This window comes from Primulina eburnea, chromosome 9 (genome assembly GCF_022965805.1).
Source record: "Primulina eburnea isolate SZY01 chromosome 9, ASM2296580v1, whole genome shotgun sequence".
In the NCBI taxonomy this organism is placed as follows: domain Eukaryota; kingdom Viridiplantae; phylum Streptophyta; class Magnoliopsida; order Lamiales; family Gesneriaceae; genus Primulina; species Primulina eburnea.
Window position 1 is genome coordinate 16,617,773 of NC_133109.1, and position 17,281 is coordinate 16,635,053.

At 35.8% G+C, this 17,281-nt stretch overlaps 1 protein-coding gene and 1 non-coding gene across 2 annotated transcripts; one reads left to right on the top strand and one right to left on the bottom strand.

Moving 5' to 3' along the window:
- Nucleotides 1-1,688: 1,688 nt before the first annotated feature.
- Nucleotides 1,689-2,300, bottom strand: LOC140840758 (uncharacterized). Its single transcript, XM_073207927.1, has one exon. It carries the CDS (start codon nt 2,298-2,300, stop codon nt 1,689-1,691), a length of 612 nt encoding a protein of 203 aa, XP_073064028.1.
- A 9,261-nt stretch (nt 2,301-11,561) lies between these two features.
- LOC140842213 (small nucleolar RNA R71) lies at nt 11,562-11,670 on the top strand. Its single transcript, XR_012120344.1, has one exon. It is a non-coding gene; the product is annotated as a small nucleolar RNA R71 (small nucleolar RNA).
- Nucleotides 11,671-17,281: the final 5,611 nt, after the last annotated feature.

Here is a 17,281-nt window from a genome sequence, read left to right on the forward strand (position 1 = left end):
TTAATTGTTCAAATTTTAATTTAAGTAGTTAAGATTAAAGGATTCACTCTTGGTATTTTAATAAATTAACATTAATGAACATTATTGAAATCCACTTAATAAAATGGTTCCAATATATATTAAATAATCATATTTTTATTATGTTATATATTATTATCTTATAAGTATATAATATATATACCAAAACTTGTAAATGTTGTCAAGTATTTATTGTGCTATATATATATTTGTAAACACTAAATCAAGGTTCCCACTTTAAATGGTTGGTAAAACCAAACAAACATTTAAATGGTACCAAGTAAATAATATTATGAAATTAATATATAATAAATCAAAACATCCGCTTTAAATGGTTGGTAAAACAAAACAAACATTTAAATGGTACCAAAAAATTAGTGTTATGATATATTCATATATAATAAATCAAGGCATCCACTTTAAATGGTTGGTAATACCAAACTAACATTTAAATGGTTCCAAGAATTTAGTGTAACATATAGCAACAATAAATCAAAACTCCCACTTATAAGTAGGGTAAAATAATACTTAAAGAAATAAATATAACATAAACAATAAATAATGATTAAATAATATAAAACATTGATTCTTACCTTTTAATAACCTTATTATCGTGCCAAGAGTTTCACCCTTTCATCTCAACTTTGGGAAGTTAGCTACTCATTATTCAAAGTGTAAAACTTTGAATATGAATTTAACATGCTAATTATATTTAAATGAAGAAATAAAGGAAAGGAAATTTGAGGATGCATTACAATGCACCCCTATTTATAGCCAAATTTGAGGAGACAACCACAAATAAAATATTATTTTTTACACATAAGTCTTCATTGGTGTTCCAAGAAATTAATATTTTAATACACATCACTTTTGAAAATATTCCCATCCGAATTTTCTTCTCCACATAAAAACAAACATGTAGATATCTGAGTTGTTTGAATTGTGATATTTTTTGGGGAAACTGTATATATTACCCCCGTGATATCCCGAGTTGGCATTAATCCTCTCGTGAAAAATTTATCATCTCAAAACTCCCTGTGTTTTTTAATGTCCAGCTCACGCCCCCTCGCCAGTATGGTTTACACAACACGCGCATAAAGTTGCGAATTGTCATTGTTTTATGAGTTTTTTTGTCTAAAATGCCCTCGTTCGGTATAGAAATAGAAGACCTCTACTTCTTCTTCATTTCGCGACTTCTGCATTTTCCCCTTTTAAAAACCGTAGATTGATCCAAAATTATGAATCCAAATGTTGATGTAAGATATCCCCAAACTCCACTGTGCACGTGCAATGTTAGGGCATAGATTAGAGTTGTTCAAACCGAAACCAAACCATTGAAGGGACGTCTGTATTATTGTTGTTATTTTAAAAAATGTGGCTATTTTCGCTGGTTCTAATCCATTCAAACATAGAGATTATGGGCATATCTCTTGCCTCCAAAATATAGCTATTAAAAGATTCAGTCATGTTATTAACAATAACATCTGAAAATGAAGAAATAAGGAAATGAGACCTGGCCCAATGAGCAGGTGGGATTTTTTTCAACCATTCAGCTGCAGTCTCATGATCTGGAGAAGTCTTTCTATCAGCTGCTTCTATTCTTTTCATCCACATAGCAAACTCATTCTTGTTTATTGTACTTGTGGCTGCCCACAACATTCCTTTCAATTCTAAACCAGGATGCTTTCTTGCAAATTTTGGTACAAATGGCGTACACAAAATCTATGTTCACACTCTGGTGCAAGCTCGTTAAGCTCCTCTAACAGCCCCTTTTGTCTGTCACTGATGAATGTCCATCTGTCGAATCTGATGTCTTCCAACAACTCACTAATGAACCATCTCCAATTATCAAAATTCTCCACTTGAACCACTGCCATTGATATTGGGAAAACATTTTCATTTCCATCTCTGCCAATAGCTACTAGAAGTTGTCCACAGTAATTTGTTTTCAAGAAACATCCATCAAGACCGATAACAGGTCGACAACCAGCTAAAAACCCACACTTCAATGATTGAAGACTAAAATACATTCTTTGAAATGTAGGCACAGAAAATGAGTGATCTCTTTTCACTAAAATCTTGCTACCTGGATTATATTTCCTAACAGTCTCACAGTAATCCAAGAGTTTAAGATATTGATCTTTAAACTTTCCTTTAATCTTTTCTAGAGCAGCTTTCTTGGCCCTGTATGCTTTATATTTGCTCACATCGACATTACATTTTCTTCTGATAAGTCTTTTAATCTTCTCCACTGGAATTGTAGGATTCTCGCACACAATCATTTCAATCCTTTAGATAAATATTTATACGTTGCCAACTTGTTGCTTCTTGCCCTAACACGTATGTTTTCCAGTAAGAGTTTTTATCTGAAATGTTGGCCCTCCCATTACCAAACTGGCATGCAATCTCCATTCACATCCAGCCTTGCACATTGCAGTAACCCTTCTTTTCTCATTCTTTTTAAATATTAGCTCCACCCCTGATCTCACAGTCCAATAAAAAAGAACACTTCTAAATTCATGCAAATCTTTGAATTTCATACCCACTACCAGTTCAAACGTTTTCATGTTCATTCTCTCAGAGAAGACATCATCTAACTCAATGTCGCTATACCAACACTCTGTGTCCTTTTCATTATGTGGCTTCGGTTGGCTTATTCTTTTATCATCTCCTGCATCATTCTCTGTAGAAGAGTCTGAATCAACATCCTCGTCAGATTCATGAAAGCTACCATCTAATGAGTCTTCATCATCTCTAATTGAAACATCATCAAGTCCAATGTCATTATCATCTATCAGGTCACTCCCAAATGATTCACTTGTCCCCCCTTCATTATCATCAGTTGCATTCATTACTTTTGGTCCAGCCTTTGTATCATCACTAGGATTACATCCAACACCAATAATTGCATCTTTCAGTGGGGTGAAATTATTCTCAACTGACCACAATGTTATAACACTAAGATTCCTAAAGCAATTACACATCGTATGGATCTCTGCATCACCAACAATCTTCACCATTTCAGTGGTAAATGCATTTTTCGGCAATTGAAAGAAAAAATGCACATTCATTTGTTGTCCTCCAGCCGCTTTTAACATATCAAACAAGTCATCGAGGCAAAACCTATCAAGATCAACATCTGGAGTAAAAATTTCTTACCACCTCTGTAGAAGTTTTTGTGCTGCTCATCAAATTTCCCACCATGCCACAACTCAATCCTAACTGTCGATTCCATGATGTCTCTATACTGTAAAGAAAAAACATTAACTTACAAAGGAGATCTACAATACACAAGTCGCAAAGAGAATTCTCATTTCATAGGAAGGAAAAAAGTTAAATTTAAGCACACATTTTATCAAAAAAACAATAACTTACTGAGATAATCGATGAAAAACCACCCAGCACAGGTCATAAAGAGCACTTCGTTGACCATATCATCTCCCAGCTCCAACGCTTGGTTTCGAGAAGATTAGGGCTAAAGCTTCATCGGATTCCAACCCAGCAAAAATGAAAGTGAATAATTGAGCTTATTATTTAAGGAGGGACATTTTGGACAATAAAAAATTTTGTTTGACTAAAAGCATGGTTGTCATGCTTGAGCTGGAGATTAAAAAACACAGGGAGTTTTGAGATGATAAATTTTTCACGAGGGGATTAATGCCAACTCGGGATATCACGGGGGTAGTATATGCAATTTCCCCTATTTTTTTCAACCATTTGACCAAGTAATTTGAGAGATATGGTCTAAATACTAGAGCATGGTAAAACTGCCACTTCTTTGGTAACTTTAATTGTTGCTTGATTTGATCCCATTTGTGAGAAGATTTTTATCTCATGCTTGCCACCAATATTGTAGATATTAACATCAACTTTCTACATGTCCAAGAATCATCTTAATCCCATTTGCAACGCCAAGTTTATTTTGTTGTATCAAACCTGTAAAAAATAGTAAAAACTTATAATTACACAACAACTTATATTTTATACAATTTATTATAAAACATATAATATTTAAACATTTAATAAACAAAAACTATATATTTATATTATAAAACATTTAATTGATATACAATTTTTTATCTTTATCACACTCCCCAACCAACTTATTGCTAGTCCCTAGCAATTTAAGCGTTATTAGCAACACAAAACATATTGATTAATTTAAATAAAAATGTAGTCAGAACTATCCAAGTGTTTAAATTAAATTTGAAAACTGTCAAAGTTATATCAAGATCATTATAATTGTAATTTGTGAAATAATTTGAACTGATCAATTCAAAGCTTATTTTCAGGTAGTTAAATGTACATGACCTTCAGAAATTTCTACTAAGAGTCTGAACTCCATATTCTCACAGGTTAATAAGTGTTTCAATTTATGGGAATGATTTCTTTCATAGAGTTGGAATACAGATAAATGCTCAGGAAAATGGTTTATAGAATGCAGACAGACAAACGAGCCAAACTAATCAAAAGATAGGAAATCCATTGATTTAAAATCCAGCTGTTCTTATTATATATTTTTTTCCTGATTTTTTTTTTTACATCGTGGAATCAGACTAAGTTTATGCTTCTTGACCACATACTTATTTAATTTGTACAATGTATTTCTCTCTTTTTTTTCTTTTTTTTATTTGTATTTTTATGATTGATAAATGGGTCGCAGCATGTAATTTAAAAATTACATAGATATTTAACATCTTTCTTTTTTTTTTCAGGAAATATCAATTTTTTTTTCAAAATAAGAACACAAGATTTAAACAATAGATAGCCTCTCTGATGATCAATAAAGGCTCGCAAGCTGTTTTCTCAATCCTCTCCACTCAATCACAAAATATGTGTGAGTTTAAAAATTTTAGGCACTCTTATCAGGTATATCTTGGGCCATATACTTTAATAACTGATTTTATCACAATGGTTAATCATTCAAAAAGATTTCATAAATCATATTTTTAGAGTGATCAAAATATTAAAATTGAATTTTTTTTTCAAATAAAATTTTAAACATCCTTAGATAGATTATTACAATTTCTATTCTAAACCTTTCAAACATGTAATGTATGATATTTTTGCAAAAATTACTAAGATACAAACAATAAACATATTTTTATTTTAAATAATTTTTTTAATTTTTTTTAAATTTTTAAATTTGTTCTCCCCCCAATCAGAATATGACATTGTCCCCAATGTCAAAATAACTATTAATAAAGAGTACATAATGAAAGAGATATCACCTGGAATTTTATTGAAGATAACAAACTCAAACCAATCCACGATTTTTGAATCAATGATCCAACTTTCTTTTCTTACTGCTTGATTGAGACCAATTGATATTTTTTATCATCGGATCAGGCTTATGAACAAAAGCTTCCAAATCATAAATTAATTGGTTGGCAGTCGAAGCACAGATGAGCATCTGTCGTGAATTTTCTGAAATGAAATTCTGTTCCATAGCTTTATCAAGTAATGTCAACAAACTGTCATAATAATTATTGATATTCAACAAGCCCACAGGTTTATTATGGATATTAAGTTGTGCCCAAGAAACAGTGTGAAAAATTTCTTCTAATGTACCAAAACCACCTGGTAGTGCGATAAAAGCATCAGAATTTTCAATCATTTTAGTGATTCTTTCATACATAGAAGAGACTTTTAATTCCTCCCCAATCGTAACACCTGTAATATTTCCTTCAGCTAAAGCTGTAGGAATAATACCTAAAACCTGACTACCTCCAAGATGAGCAGATGTTGAAACAGATCTCATGAACCCAATATTACCTCCCCCATATACCAAATGAATTTTTCTCTCAGCCAATATCTTTCCAAGTTTATTCGCTGCTTCTACAAATACTTCATTTTTTCCAGAACTCGACCCACAAAATACACAAATATTTTTCAATGTTTGTGCACTGGATCCAACCATGTTTTTACTTTTTTTTTATCTGCGAAAATAGAGAGAAAGATGAGAGATTTTATAGGGGTAATATATTATTATGACAAAACTATGGGTCATAGCTGTAAGTCGAATAAACAGTAAAAATAATAATGACACACATGCATATAATCAGTAGTGTGGCTGTGGCTCACAATTTTCCTCTGGTTTTACGTCCAGAAACGACTTCAACGCCTTCTATGAGTCGAGGATATGTTTCCCATCCAATTTTCTTATAAATTGGCAAACAGGGTCTTTTTTAGTCGGATTCCCAAGACTATGACGCTCATCTTGAAATTGTTTCCATAAACAGAGAAGTTCAATATGCACATGTCCACTAGAATGCGTCTCAAAAGTCAATAAGATGTTATTTAAAGACTTCTTACTCAGCCCAACCTTAATTAAACCAATTTTATCTTTTCTGTTATCGAAAACACATCCCAAAGATCTGCATCGTTTGTCACAAGTCCATCTTGCAGACTTATGACAAACCCCTAACCTTTTGTCCTTTCGTTTTTTTCGCATAAGTGCTTTTTCCTAATCCAAGCAAATACCGAATGAGCAATGATTGTAGAACTTCTCCTCCTAATCGGACCTTAGCTTCTATTACAAGACGAATATCTTCTGGAATTCCTTTTTGCATTAACAATCTCAATCTTTCACACCTACATGCATAAATTTTTCTTGGTACATTTTCAGAAACAGAGGGAAAATAATTACAAATTTTTGAGAGATTTTCATCCATTTTGTAAAGAAAAGAAATGATTTTTTTTTATTTTTGTATCAACAATTGTAAGAAAATGATTTAACCGACTATGAGAGTCACGGAGTACCGTTATCCGCCATTTAACGGAGAAAATAAAAAGATTAATGAAACATGAAATAAAGACAAACAAAATTAAATGCAACATAAAAATTTAAGGATCAGAAAGGGAAATAAACTCTTCATTAAATATTTCATTTTCCAAAAATGGTTTAAACATTTGTCCATTCACTTTAAAAACATTACCATTTTTAGGATTTTCAATATCCACAGCTCCATAAGGATACACATGCTTTACAACATATGGGTATGTCCATCTTGATCGTAATTTTCTGGGAATATGTGAAGTCGAGAATTATAAAGCAAAACTTTTTTACCATTCTCAAAAGATTTTCTAAGAATTTTTTTATCATGAAATGATTTGATTTTTGATTTATAAATCGTTGAATTCTCATACGCATCATTTCTGAGTTCATCAAGTTCATCAAGTCGCAATTTGCGCAGTTTGTTGCAATCATCCATGCTTGAATTAAAAGTTTTGATCGCCCAATAAGCTTTATGTTCCAATTCCACAGGCAAATGGCAATGTTTTCCGTAAACCAACCTATAGGGAGACATATTCAATGATGTTTTAAAAGCTGTTCGATATGTCCAAAGTGCATCATTAAGTCGCAGAGACCAATCTTTTCTATTTGAGTTAACAGTTTTTTCCAAAATTTTCTTTATCTCCCTATTAGCTAATTCAACTTGTCTATTTGTTTGAGGAAGATAAGGAGTAGTTACTTTGTGAGTAATACCATATTTTTCATTAATGAAGCAAATGATTTATTAACAAAGTGAGTTCCCCCTATCACTTATCATGGCTCGAGGAATTCTAAATCTACTAAAAATATTTTTTTCAAAAATTTGATGACGATTTTATGATCATTTGTTCGACATGGAATTGCCTCTATCCATTTGGAAACATAATCAACTGCAACTAAAATATACAAGTATCCAAACGACGGTGAAAAAGGTCTCATAAAATCAATTCCCAACAGTCAAAGATTTCAATTTCAATGATAGGATTCAAAAGCATCATGTTTCTTTTTGAAATCGCAACCAATTTTTGACAATTTTCACAGATCTTGCAGATTTCGTAGGTGTCTTTAAACAAAGTGGGCCAATAAAATCCACACTGCAAAATTTTTGCAGCCGTTTTCTTTGAAGAAAAATGTCCTCCGCATGCTTCTGAATGACAAAATTTAATGACACTACTTACCTCATTGTCGGGTATGCAACGTTGAAAAATTTGATCTGGACAATACTTGAACAGATACGGATCATCCTAATAAAAGTTTTTTACCTCATTCAAAAATTTTCTTTTATCTTGGGAACTCCATTGCGGTGGAATTTTACCTGTCACAAGAAAATTTACTATGTTAGCAAACCAAGGTGTAGTAGTAACTGAAAATAGATGTTCATCAGGAAAATTATCGTTAATTGGTGTCATTTCACAAGATGATCCTGTTACTAGTCTTTATAAATGATCGGCTACGACATTCTAGGGTTCCTTTTTTATCTTTGATCACAATGTCAAATTCTTGGAGCAACAAAATCCATCGTATCAGTCGTGGCTTTGCATCATGTTTGGTCAACAAATATGTAATAGCATAATGATCAGTAAACACAATAGTCGTTGATCCAATCAAATAAGAACGAACTTTATCTAATGCAAATATTACAGCAAGTAGTTCTTTTTTAGTTGTGGGGTAATTCATTTGAGCATTGTTTAACGTTCTACTTGCATAATATATCACGTAAGGCTTACCGTTTATTCTTTGACCCAGGACTGCACCAACTGCATAATCAAATGGTAAAGACCAATCAGGAGGTTGCATGATAGGAGCTGATGTTAAATGTCGAATGATTTTATCAAAAGCATTTTGACATTCTCGAGTCCACTCAAATGCAGTGTCTTTTGTTAAGAGGTTATAAATGGGTTTAGAGATTTAACTAAAGTCATTTATAAACCTCTTATAAAATCTAGCATGTCCCAAAAATGAGCGAATTTCTTTAATAGTTTTTGGAGGGAGTAAATTGGCAATGACATCAACTTTGGCTTTATCAACTTTAAATCCATGAGATGACACGACATGTCCCAGAACAATCCCAGAAGTAATCATGTAATGACATTTTTCTCAATTTAAAATAAGACCTTTTTCCTCGCATCTTTTTAAAACTTTTTCCTAATTTTCAAGACAATTATCAAATGTATTCCCAAAAACAGTTAAATCATCCATTAAAATCTCCAAACAATTTTCAACCATGTCGCTACGATGCTTAGCATACATATTTGAAATGTTGCTGGGGAATTGCATAATCCAAATGGCATCCTTCTAAATGCAAATGTTCCAAAAGGACATGTGAATGTAGTTTTATCTTGATCTTCGAGTGCAATGGGAATTTGATAATAAACTGAATATCCATCAAGAAAACAGTAGTATGGATGACCTGATACTCTTTCTAAAATTTGTTCCAAAAATGGTAATGGAAAATGATCTTTCTAGTGGCGTCATTTAATTTTCTATAATCAATACAATCTGCCAACTAGATGGGACTCGACTTGTTAACAATTCACCTTTTTCATTTTTTATCATTGTGATGACAGATCGTTTTGGAACTACTTGTGTTGGTCTTACCCACTTACTATCAGAAATAGGGTAGATAATCCCAACATCAAGCAGTTTGAGAACTTCAGTTTTCACAGAATCTTTCATGTGTGGATTTAAATCTCCTTTGTGGTTGTTGAGATGTTTTTTCATTTTCTTCTAAGTGAATTTGGTGAGTGCAAATTAGTGGATTAACGCCATTGAGATCTTTTAGTGTCCAACCAATTGCATTTTTATGTCTTTTAAGCATATCAACTAATTTACGTTCTTGATCACTTGCTAGTTTGGAAGAAATTACCACCGGGTAGGTTTCATCTTCTCCAAGAAATGCATACTTCAATTCTTCTGGCAAGGGTTTTAACTCCAATATGGGTGGTTCGTCTTTGTTATCATATTTTGCATCAAATTCTTTCTCTGATCCTGGTAACGAGTGATACCTGAGAAAATCATCAAGATCAATTTCAATATTTTCTTTAACAGTTTCAATTGAACAAATGTCTAATTGATCACGAGTACTCCCTTCTTGAATGTTTTCTTCCACAAGAGTTTCAATAAGATTTTCATCTTCACTTTCATCTCCTTTGTCATGTGGTTGCTTACAGATATTAAAAACATTGAGCTCCAAGGTCATGTTACCAAATGACAACTTCATTATTCCATTCCTGCAATTTTCAAAAGCATTAGAAGTTGCTAAAAATGGACGACCCAGAATTACAGGAATTGCATTACAAGCTTCGATAAGGTTGTGTATCTAAAACTATGAAATCGACAGTATATACAAAGTTATCAACTTGGACCAACACGTCTTATACCATACCTCTTGGCACTTTAACAGATCTATCAGCAAGTAAAAGTGTTACCGAAGTAAATTTTAACTCGCCTAGATTGAGTTCTTGATAAACTGAATATGGAAGTAAATACACACTAGCTCCAAGATCAAGCAAGGATTTTTTAATCTTTCGTTCTCCAATAATACATGAAATAGTAGGACAACCAGCGTTTTTGTATTTCAAAGTATTATTATTTTGAATGATTGTACTTGCTTGTTCGGCTAAAAATGCTTTCTTTTTCACATTCAATTTTCTTTTCACAGTGCACAAGTCTTTCAAAAATTTGGAATACGATGGTACCTGTTTTATTGCATCTAATAAAGGAATATTAACTTTTACTTGTTTAAAAATATCTTGTATATCAGAATTCAAATTTGATTTTTTTGTATTTTTCAACGCATGAGGGAATGGTGGTGACACTGTCTGTTGAACCTCCTCTTTGCAGGTTATGGGTACCACATCCTTACCCTTTGGAGTTGATTTATCATCATCTTCATAAAGTTCAGGAATGGATTCTTCTACAACCTTACCACTTCGAAGGGTAATAACAGATTTTACCTGATCCTTCGGTTGAGTTCCAGAAGTTCCAGTTTGTGGATGATGATCCTTGGGATTAGGCTGTGGTTGTGAAAGAAATTTACCTTTTTCATGAACATTAAGTGCAGATGCAAATTTAGCAAGAGTTTCTTTCAAATCTGTCATGGTTTGAGCAGTTTGAGTATTGATAGACTCTTGCATTGCAATGAAAGAATTCAATAAATCTTCCAAATTCCATTTAGGTGGAGGAACATAAGGTGCATAATTTTGAAAATTTTGTTGATTTTGAAAATGTGGTTGCGGAAATTGTGCAGCATTATCACTCTTCCAACTAAAATTTGGATGATTTCGCCAACCTGGATTGTAATTTTGAGAAAATGGTTCAAAATTTGGCCTTTTGAAATTGTTCAAAACATTGACTTGTTCATGGAGACATTCTTTAAAAGAGGGGAAAGTGGGACAATCTTTTGTGGAATGATCACTTGTATCACAGATGTGACACGCAATTTCTTGAATAGCTTTTAATTGACCATTTTTTTTCAATTCAAGTGTCTCAACATTTCTTGCCAAAGAAGTAAATCTAGCTTGGAGATCATGTTCATCTTTGAGGGTGTACATACCTCCACTAGATGTGTGAAATTGAATCTTATTTGATGGGTCGATTGTACCTATAGTGTCCCAATTTTGAGCATTTTAATGCTAATGAATCGAGAAACTCAATTGCCTCATTTGGATATTTATCTTCAAATGTTCCATTACACATAAATTCAACCATTTGCCTATCTTTAGGTGTTAAGCCTTCACAAAATTGAGAAACAACTCTCCAAATTTCAAAACCATGATGTGGACAAAGATTAAGCAATTCTTTGTATCTATCCCAACACTGATAAAAAGTTTCTCCTTGTTTTTGAGTGAAAGTAATGATTTGCCTTTTGAAAGAATTTGTTCTATGAGATGGAAAAAACTTTTTCAAAAATTGTTATTGCAATTCATCTAAAGTTCGAATGGATCCCGATCTAAGATTTTGTAGCCAAGTTTTAGCTTTATCTTTTAAAGAAAAAGGAAAAAGCTTAAGTCGTGTAAGGCTTGAGATTTATTAGTCTTCATTGATGTGATATTCGAAGATATGAGTATGCATGACATATAATGAGAAGCACTAAGTGAGATGAGAATAGAAAAGATATGGAAAAGGCATGAAAAACTAGAGTTTTGAATGAAAGGAAGACCGCACCTGCACTCATGGTTGGACCGCACCCGCGGTGAAGAGGCAGTAGGGTATGCTATTTTTACAGTATGGTCAACGCACCCGCGGTCTAAGAAGAAGCGCACCCGCGGTTGATGGCCAGCAGGTTAGGGAATTTGTCACAACCAAATGTTGAAGAGAAGGAGGAAAACTTGGAGACTTTCGTTGTTGATCTGCTGAATGAGGAAGAACAATTCATGCACTAAGTATTTATATAACATGCCATGTGTCAACATAAGAATCAAAGGTGGGTTTCTCGCACAGAGCACCACGGGTGTGCTTCTTCATGACCGCGGGTGCGCTAAGCTCACGAAACCACTTTCATTTTCCAAAATTCGACGACTGCGGGTGCGGCGTCTTTTGGACTGCGGGTGCGGTCTTGGTTCGTGCCAAATTCCCTAACCTACTGGCCATCAACCGGGGGTGCGCTTCTTCTTAGACCGCGGGTGCGGTGACCATACTATAAAAAAGCATACCTTACTGCCTCTTCACCGCGGGTGCGGTCCAACCATGAGTGCAGGTACGGTCTTCCTTGCATTCAAAACTCTAGCTTTTCATGCCTTTTCCATATCTTTTCTATTCCCATCTCACTTAGTGCTTCTAATTATATGTCATGCATACTCATATCTTCGAATATCACATCAATAAAGACTAATAAATCTCAAGCCTTACATTTCTCCCCCTCTAAGAAACGATTTCGTCCTCGAAATCGCAGGCAAATCTATCAAATCATAAATGAAAAGCAATATAATCAGGATTGAAGAAATACTCACATCATGTAAATAACTCAGGATGTCTCTGTCTCATATCTGCTTCTGTCTCCCAAGTCGCTTCTTCGATGCCATGACGACTCCACTGAACTTTCACAAACGGAATAGTCTGCGTTCTGAGCTGCTTCTCTTTCCGATCGAGAATCTGTATCGGTTGCTCAACGTAACTCAAAGTCTGATCAAGCTCGGCTTCATCCGGCTGAATGACATGAGAAATATCTGGCATATATCTACGCAACATCGATACATGAAAAACGTCATGTATCCCAAATAAAGAAGGAGGAAGAGCAAGTCGATATGCTCGATCGCCAATCTTCTCAAAAATCTCATACGGACCGACGTATCTTGGAGACAATTTCCCACGTTTGCCAAATCTGACAACGCCTCTGAAATGAGAAATCTTAAAGAATACTCTGTCCCCTTCTTCAAATACTAGCGGTCTACGTCTGACGTTCGCATACTTGTCTTGTCTATCTTCTGCCGTCTTCATTCTCTTCTAAATTATTTTCACTTTCTCAGTCATCTCTCGAATCATATCAGGCCCAAGTTCTGGTACCTCAGATATATCATCCCAGTACAACGGAGATATGCACTTCTTGCCATACAAAGCTTCAAACGGTGCCATCTCGATACTCGTCTGATAGCTGTTGTTGTACGAGAATTCACAAAGTGTCAGTGAATCTTGCCAACTAGTGCCGAAATCTAGCACTACAGCTCTCAACATGTCCTCTAAAGTCCGGATAGTCCGCTCTGACTGTCCGTCTATCTGAGGATGATAAGCAGTACTCAGGTGCAATGTCGTACCTAAAACCTGCTGCAAAATGTGCCAGAAATGTCAAGTGAATCGGGGATCACGATCTGATACGATAGACTTCGGCACACCATGCAATCTGACTACCTCTCTGACATACAACTCTGCCATCTGATCGTGTCGGTATGTCATTCTGTATGGAATAAAACACGCTGATTTGGTTAATCTGTCAATAAAGACCCAAATCGCATCACAGCCCCGAGATGATGGTGGTAACTTCGTAACGAAATCCATGGAAATGTGATCCCATTTCCATTCAGGAATAGACAAACTCTGAAGTAGACCTCCGGGCTTCTTTCTCTCAGCCTTCACCTGTTGGCAATTCAAGCATTTAGACACAAATTCGGAAATATCTGATTTCATCTGTTTCCACCAGAACTATGTTTTCAAGTCATTGTACATCTTTCTGCCACCAGGATGAATACTAAACCGACTACAGTGCGCTTCTGACATAATCTGTTGTTTCAATTCTAGAACATCTGGCACTACAATACGGTTATTCACATACAGAACATAATCATGTACCTGATACTCTGGCTGATGTCCTGATCTGACCATATCAATCGACTTCTGCACATTCTGATCAGTTCTTTGGGCTTCCTTGATTCTCATAATCAAATCTGGCTCAACTTGAATCGAAGCAAGTCGTAGCGGTCTACTATTTGTTTCAAATGTCAATCCAGACAAACAACAATCTTCAACTAAACTCGAAATACCTATCGTCGATAAGGATAAAGAACATACCTTTCGACTCAAGGCATCTGCTGCTGCATTTGATTTTCCTGGATAGTATTGATCTCACAATCGAGATATTTCAACAAATCGAGCCATCTACGCTATCTCATATTCAACTCTGACTGAGAAAACAGGTATTTCAAATTCTTGTGATCAGAGTAAATCTCAAATTTCTCACCATAAAGATAGTGACGCCAGATCTTCAAAGCAAAAAAAATGGCCGCCAATTCAAGATCATGAATTGGGTACCGGGTCTCGTGAGTCTTCAACTGTCTCGAGGCGTATGCGATCACATGTCCTCGCTGCATAAGAGCACATCCTAGCCCTCTGTGAGATGCATCGCAATATAAAAAGAAATCACCAGTACATGAAGGAATCATCAAGACAGGTGCACTGGTAAGTCTCTTCTTCAAATCTAGGAAGCTAGACTCACAATCCTCAGATCATACAAACGGAGTATTCTTCAGTGTCAACTGGGTAATCGGCCTCGCAATACTGGAAAAATCTTTGATGAATCGTCGATAGTACCCTGCTAAACCCATGAAACTGTGTATCTCAGGCACAGAGGTCGGTCTCGGCCAACTGATCACAGCTTCAACTTTACTCGGATCCACATAAATACCATCTCCAGATATGATATGACCCAAGAAGACAACCTGTCTCAGCCAAAACTCACACTTTGACAGTTTAGCAAATAATATTTCATTTCTCAATGTCTGCAATACAATTCTCAAATGATCGGCATGCTCAGTCATACTCTTGGAATACACCAAAATATCATCAATAAAAACAATCACAAACTCATCTAAATACCTCTGAAAGACACGGTTCAACAATCCCATAAATACCGCTGGAGTATTCGTTAAACCAAAAGGCATGACAACAAATTCGTAATGTCCATACCTGGTTCGTAATGCTGTCTTCGGTATATCAACATCTCGAACTCTGAGCTGGTGATATCCTGATCGTAAATCAATCTTGGAATAGATAGAAGATCCCTGTAACTGATCAAATAAGTCGTCGATACGAGGCAAAGGATACTTGTTCTTTATCGTTTCCTTATTCAGTTGCCGGTAGTAGATACACAATCTCATCGAACCGTCTTTCTTTCGTAAAAAAAGTACTGGAGCGCCCCAAGGAGATACACTAGGTCTGATATACCCCTTGGCTAGAAGATCTTCTAATTGTGCTTTAATTCTTTCAGTTCTATCGGCGCCATCCTATACGGAGCTCAAGATATAGGAATAGTACCTGGCACAAGATCTATGCTGAAATCTATCTCTCGGGCTGAGGGTAACCCTAGAATCTCATCTGGAAATACATCAGCAAATTCCCGTACTACTGGCAAATCTGCCAATGCCGGGCTCGATTTCTGTAGATCTACAGAATAAACAAGGAACCCCTCTACTCCTTTCTGCAACAATCTACTCATAGTCAGAGCAGACACTAAGGGAATCTGAGATCTGGAACCCTTACCGTAGAATTTCCATTCTTCTGTCATTTCAGGTCTGAATCTGACAATCTTGCGAAAACAGTCTACGATGGCTCTGTACTTGGTTAACATGTCAATACCGACAATACAATCAAAATCAGATAAGCCAAGTACAACACATTCTAAATCAATCTCATGCCCCTCAGAATGTAGTATGCAATGTCTAACTGAAGTCACAGATATCAGACCACTTCCCAACGGAGAAGAAATAGACACTACAGTAGACAATGACTCGACAGGCAATGCATGTCTCAATGCAAAATGCTCAGAAATGAATGTATGGGATGCACCTATGTCTATCAACACATATGCAGGATAACCGCAAAGAAAACAGTTACCTACAATCACATCGTCTGGCGCATCCTGGGCCTGCTCCTCTGTCAGTGCGAACACTCGAACCTGCTGTCTGGGAGGTTGGCTCACTGTCTGGCTACCTCTGGCTCAGGACTGGGTCTGTGCAAGTGGAGGCTGAAAGGAATGAACAGATGATGCTTGCCGCTCAGGCTGAGATACTGAACCAGATGCCCCAATACTCTGAGCTTGCTGTGCACCTCTCTGTGGACAGACTCTGGCAAATTGTCCCTTCTGTCTACAAATATTGCATCGACCCATCAATCCCTGACACTGCTCAGTGGCATGCATGCCTCCACAAGAACTAAAGTAAACACCTGCATACTCTGAACTTTGGCCAGGACCTCTCTGCCGTGACCCACTGGAGTTCGACGAACTGCTTCCTGATCTCTTGAACCGCTTGCCTCTAGCTTTCAAAGAATCTTTCTTGCCACTACTACTGCTTCCACTATCAAATCGAGGAGGAGGTGGTGTAAACTGTGCGGCGGGCTGTGGCTGTCTCTGAATCTGAACACTATAGGAAGCTCCTCGCTGTCTAATCAAGCCAGCCTCGGCTCCTTTCGCACTATTCAGTGCATCAGAGAACGTATTGGGTCGTCCCGTGTTCACCAAAGTAAAAATATCCGGGTTCAAACCATTGATGAACTGATCGGCTATCGTTTCATCATTTACTGCCACGTGTGGCGCAAATCGGAGAAATGAAGAACACTTGACAACATATGCTTCTATGTTAAACTGCCCCTGTTGGAAACTTAATTCCGGTGTTTTGACAAAAGACTTACCAATTGAACTAAGCAACTGAACTGATAATCAACTGAATACGTCATCTGCTGAATTCAGTTAACTGTTCGATACAACTGAAGTTCATTCTCGGCAACTGATTCTTTACCAGCTGATCTCTCAGCTGTACACGTCATCAGTTGAAAGCGACAACCGACAAATAGTACAAATACCTGCAACTAGCAGTGGAACGCCGCATTACAGAATGAACAGTGTACGACTGACAGAGTATATCGACGTGGCAATCAATGGTTAGAATATTCAAACATTCTTTAATGTTACCGTTGAGAGGAGAGCCTATAAATAGTCGAAGGCAGCAACTGAAGACACACCCGACTTTCAGTTATCTCATTTTACTTGCTGTCACGCTG

Coding starts and splice junctions, on each gene's coding strand:
- LOC140840758 (XM_073207927.1), bottom strand. CDS start 2,300: ATGATTGTGTGCGAGAATCCTACAATTCCAGTGGAGAAGATTAAAAGA.